Source organism: Gavialis gangeticus, unplaced genomic scaffold (genome assembly GCF_001723915.1).
Source record: "Gavialis gangeticus isolate Ggan-Ray unplaced genomic scaffold, GavGan_comp1, whole genome shotgun sequence".
Lineage (NCBI taxonomy): Eukaryota > Metazoa > Chordata > Crocodylia > Gavialidae > Gavialis > Gavialis gangeticus.
In genome coordinates, this window is record NW_017729032.1 from 21,711,329 (window position 1) to 21,717,109 (window position 5,781).

A 5,781-nucleotide genomic window follows, 5' to 3' on the forward strand; every position below is an offset into this window, starting at 1 on the left:
TACATGTTTGGGAACCTCCTAGTTACCCCACTGTTATGAAAACTTTCACTCCCCTTTCTCTGAAATAATATTTCCTTTAGCTGGAGAAGGAGAAAACCAAGCTAAGACCCCAATGGGACAGATAACACCTCTGTAGACTATAAAATGTAAGGAATGACTTTCATTCCAATTCATTTTTCCATTAATTACATTTTTGTCCATTATATAGATTTGGCCCAAATGTTCATAAGGGGTCACTGATTATAGCTGCTTTCATTCTGGTGTATTCAAACTGCATGCCTTGCAGGAGGCTGGATGCTCAGAGAGCACTGAGTGCCTGTAGCTCCCATAAGCCTACATGCCTGCTTGAAAGAAATCTGAGCCAGGAGCTGTAAGGCCAGTGTGCATGGTTCATGTGATGCAAGTCCTTAAGGGGAGTGGGTTACATGTCACCTTTTCTTGTGTTGCCCTATTAGAGTCAACCCCAGCGCGGCTGGGGAGATGCATACCCTGCATGGCTAGCAGCACCACCCAAAAAGGGGCAAAGAACAGAGGACCCAGCATAATGCCAGCACCCTTCCTTTGGACACACAGGCTGGCCTGTGGCTGGATTGGGCATGTCCCAAGCCTCCCATGGGTGCCAGGGTTAGCACGTCAGTATACAACCCATTCAGAGCCCCAGTAAGAACTCGGGATGAGTCAGCCGAAATTACTCCTGAGGACTCTGCTGCAATGCAGTCCCTTCCATGCACCCTGTGGTTCTGAGCAAGGATCCAGCCTGCTCACTTGGCAATAGCCAGCAACTGGAACCTAAAAGCTGCGGCAGTGTCCCTTGCTCCTCCACGCTGGTTCTGATGATTCCTGAGCTATTGGAGTGCTGGTTTGTATCTGCAGTGTGTGTCAGCACTGAGCTGCGCACATCACGTTTCACAGTGTGCTGCATGCAAAACGCATTCACTCCCTGAAGGGATCATATTTCATCTCCCTTGTATGCTACACCCAGATTCCAGCTGCTTTCTGGCTTCATTGCTGGATGTACCCGGAGCACAGGTCCTTCTTCATATCTAGCAATGAGAGACAATTCAAGGGAGGAGACCATGAAGACATCAGTTTTATTTTTCCTTTGCCTCTTGGCTTTCCCAGGCTTTTCCCAGGGCAGGGTTGTCAGAGTGGATGAAGCTGGCTTTGCTGAATGCAATGGATTCTTTTACGGAGAAACCCCCCCAGAAGGATTTACCGAGCCTTTCCATGTGAAAATCTGTCAGCGGTACAATAAAGAGCCTCGCTTTGCAACGCTTTACAGCAGGGAAGACAAAACCCCTCTCTATTCTGCTTTTAAATACACAAAACCAGCCCAAAGTAGAGAAGAGAGCTGGTTGGTGGAGCCACAGGTAAGTCAGCTTTTCAAATGACAGCAAAGCAAAGATTCTCAAGGGGCCTGAGGGCTAAGGGTTAAGTTACTCTGTGCTGTGAGGGTTGGGATTTTGCAGAGGCAACGCAGCTGAAAAATCCTTCTGGATATTCATTTATTAAAAATAGTTCTTATTCATGTGCTGGGTGGTGGACAGACACATGACTCCTTGCCCTTTGCTGTCTGTCCTTCTGTCTAACTAGTACTCTGCATGGAGTCATTTGTGAAATCAAGCCCTGACAAAGGGGTAAAAGGGTTAAAAATTTTGGTCACAGGTTTAAGTTTGTTTTGTTGCCAATGCAATTCTGCAGCTGATAAGAGAGGGCTTTAGCTCCACTACACTGGAATAAAACAGGCATCTGCGGTTCACGCAGTTGAGGCTGTGGCATGTCTGCTGTAGATACGGTGTGGCTGGAGAGAGGGGTGGCTTATCCAGTCCAGCAATATGAAGGTTTTCAGGCAAGTCAGGAATTTAGTCTAAAAAACCATTGCTGAGTTGTCAGTCACTCTTGTCTATACTGATGCTTGCCTTGAAGTTAAGCTGATTTTCTGATGTTGTTATAGCACAGGGGTCATCCTTAACTGCCTCATTGCCTCAGAGAGCTAAAGACACTTTAATATTTGCTGTAGTCAGGGTTATGTAAGGAGTAAGTATAGGGAAGACTTGGTGACGCACATATGTAGCCAACACTGGCATTGTTTACCCTCAATAATGATGCATATTATTTGTATGACAGTAACACCTAGAGGGTTCTGAGACCGAGGCCCTATTGTGCAAGGTGCTGTACATGCATATAGGAAAAGAGTTATACTCTAAAGAGACAAAGACATTTACTCTTATTCTCAGTGCATGGGTGGCATACTGAGACACAGGGAGGAAATGACATGGCTGAGCCAAGGTCACACAGGGAGAGCTGGAAGTGACTGCAGATATCCTGAAGCCCAGGCTTAGCCATGAACCCATCCTTCCTCGCTGCCACTGCTGGGGTTTTAATTTCTCGCTCTACCAGAAGCCCATTCATCTGTCATTTCTTTCATTTGCACAGATGCCTATTGAAGGTGGCTGTTTGCTATTTAGAACAGAGTGAGGGCTTTCTAAAGGCTTTACAGTTACTCAGCTGAAGAACTGTTATGAATTTTTAATAGGTCCTTTTTAATCAAGGACTTCAGCAAAGGAACATCTGCCACCTGCATCACCTAGGTAGCTCTACGCAAGGGAGGTGGCCCTTGCCAGTGGCTGAGCCCCTCTGTCAGACAGCGTCTAGTGTTCCCAGACCCACCCACACTGTCACTCTCCCTGTGACAAACCCTCCAACAGCTCCCAGCGGAGCCAAAGGCCCATCTTTCAGGTGCCAGAGCCTCCCACATGTCCCATTGAAAAGCCCTTCCTATCTGATACTCCACCCAACTGCCAAGCCCTCTTACGCCTCCAGTCAGCAGCAAGGGCTCTCTCAATCCAGTTTAGTCACTGACCAACCCCTTCCTTATAAGAAGCCCCAGTGGCCTACCTTCCGGAGCACCCACTGCTCTCTCTCCCTCTCAGCTGCTAACATTTCCTTGTCACAGTCTTTAGATTTCCTCCTTCAAAAATCAGGTCACTTTCTCTAGTGCTTCCCCCTTGGCCCCTCTTATTTTACCAGCCATGACTGCAGATTTCTGAGAAAGTGCTGCAATGAAGAAACCACCGCATCCCTCAGCACTGCGCACTGAACAGTCTGAGACTGATTCACCGCACTCCACTCGTAGTTGCTGTGACTTTGTGCCAGTGTTGTCATTAGCTGCCATGGAATTGTTCAGGGTTTACATCAGTGTCTGGGAGATCAGAATCCAGCCCCATAGAGCCCAGGCTCACATTGATGAGCGATGAACTGAGCGCCTCGGATTCCCCTTCCCTGGGCCAATCTCCTGGGAAATGTCCTAGATAAAAACCCACTTTGCAATTGCTCTAACAAGACTGCTTTGCCTGCATTTAAATGATACTCTTCTTGCTTGTGCTTCTTTGTTCTGAGTTTTCAGCCTCAATACATTCCCTAAAAGAATTTAATGTCCTGATTGAAATGACTGTCCCCTTTAAACACGAATATTAGCCCTTGATATAGAAAAGGCCACCAACATCCTGCAACCAGCATGCAGCCTAATCAAAGAGCAGGAATTTCCAGGAAAAAAAAGCCTTATCTACAGAAAATCATTTTTTTAATGCAGACCACATTGATCATTGACATCAGTCAGAGCTATGCCTGAGTAGGGATCACCATATTGTGCCCTATAGGCTAGAAGCAATTCTCATGGTACTTTTTATTTAAGCACTTACCTGTTAGTCATGGGATGAATTGTGCTTGCAGCTACTCTATACTAAAGCATCTGGATATTTTAGAGATCCTGTGCTCTGCCTGGCTGTTTCATGACCACTATAGATCTTGTATTTCTGATTGCAGGATCTTTGGGGTAGACCCTGTCATTTACTATGTGTCATGTCCATTTACCACAAGTACAATACCTAACACAAGAGGCCACCAAAATATGCTAACTTACCCACAGAGGGACAGAGTTGCAAGAATACTAAGTTGATAAGTCCAATGCACAACAGAGAGAACTCAACCTTGTTTCATCCCATGTCCGTTTGCATTACTGTAGAGGCTTTAAGTACAAGATCACAGGCTGTGTCCCACTTTACAACTACCATACCAAAGGAATCCCCTTCAACAACCACTGAGATACAGCAGCCTTGTGGTGGAAGATACAACTGTTTAATATCTGTACAGAAATCAGATAACAGGGAGTGGAGAAAAATGCCTGTGACATTCGAGTGCATAAACCTGTGAGAAATCAGTTCTTAGGATCACAATACAGGAGACTCCATTTTCCTCAGTCCCACCTCTCCTACTAGCAATAAACAAGCATGAGCAAAGCAATCAGCTGCATGAGGTCTGCAAGGGAGGAAACCAAGATGAATAATGATGAGCTATTGTATCTGTTATAAGTTGTTCATATCAAAGTCAAGTCAAATCATTTGCTTTAAGGGAATCTTTGCACTATGTACTGCCATGTAGCACATCTAAGAAAATAATGCCATCAGTTTTCCTCTGAATAACATTGTGACTGAGATCTGCAAAGTCCAATATGCTGAGAATGACAGTTAGGTATACATGCATACTGTCAGGTGTGCTTTGTGCTGACATGCATACGCATGTTCACATGAGTTGACACACACACAAACATATTGGTATAGTGAAAAATTGCACAACTTCATTATGCTCTGTGGAGTGACTAAGGGCTAGCGAATGTTATTTCACAATAGAGCACGATGTAACTTGCAAGTGCACTTGTCTCACCTTGCATATAATGTCTACTTCTTCTGGAATGTGTACATGAGAAATATTTGCCAAAAGCTGCAGAGAGGTTCTAATAGGATGCAAAATAAAAGGAATACCAGTATTGTCCATGACTGGTTGGCTGGGTGAGGTGCAACTATGCAGCATTTTTACCAATGTTTAAAAGGAAAGGTGGTCTAATGGTCAGAGCCTCATGCTGGGAGGAGAGAGGCAGGGCCAGCTTGTTATCTGGTGCAGAGCCCAGCCCAGGGCTGCAAAGCATGCTGGGATGCTGGGAAACTCTGGTTTAACTTAAACCAGGAAGGGCTCCAGGACAGACATTGCATAAACCGTTTTGACCCAAATCAGTTCAGTCTGATACTACATTCAACCAGGTTTATCTTAAACCAGTTTCAACCATTTTGAAACTAGTTTATGTGCACTGGACTTATGTTCTGTTACAGGTTTAAACCAGTTTCTGATCACTTAAATTGATTTATGTGTAATGTCTGTCCCTAACTTTGAAGGCAGAACCGGAACTAGTTTGACTCCAACTCACTTGGCATAACTGTGCAGTGCGCATGCAGAGCAGCATAGGTTTTTCCCTGGTTGGTGGAAGCCTGCCTTGGACTCTGGCCCTCTCCTGAGCAGCATTGCCTGCCCTAAAGCCCAGTGTCCAACGCACTGTTCCCTGCCTGTGCTATACTCTTGCTTTCTTTTGCTTGCCTCTCTGGGTAACAAGACACCCACAGGGTTGTTGTAAAAATAATGACTAATGACTGAGAAGCACTCTGACACTATGGGATGTGATGCCAGGCACATAACATAGGTATGGGCAGAGCTGTCCCTTGTGGCAGGGGGCAAATCAGGGCAGCAGTCCTGGGCCCTGCACTTTGGGGAGCCCCGCAGTCAGTGCTGTACAGGCCCCGCAGACAGAGCCATTGGCACATGCCAAGGGTGCCACCACGCCGCCCGACCACTGCATGCCACCGACTTTGCACTCTGGTTGCTTGCAACCCACCCTGAACAGGCCCCACACAGGCCCCACACAGGCCCCCCCCGGCCTCCCTCCCCCCCCAC

The 5,781-nt window shown here is 46.3% G+C and overlaps 1 protein-coding gene across 1 annotated transcript in view; it reads left to right on the forward strand.

Annotated features, from left to right (window-relative positions):
* Nucleotides 1–736: 736 nt before the first annotated feature.
* ENDOD1 (endonuclease domain containing 1) overlaps nucleotides 737–5,781 on the forward strand; it is a 12,891-nt gene continuing 7,846 nt past the window's right edge. The window contains exon 1 of the mRNA XM_019524927.1: nucleotides 737–1,370. Within this exon, the coding sequence (XP_019380472.1) occupies nucleotides 1,050–1,370 (321 nt within the window). The 5' untranslated portion in view covers nucleotides 737–1,049. The remainder of the gene's footprint in view (nucleotides 1,371–5,781) is intronic.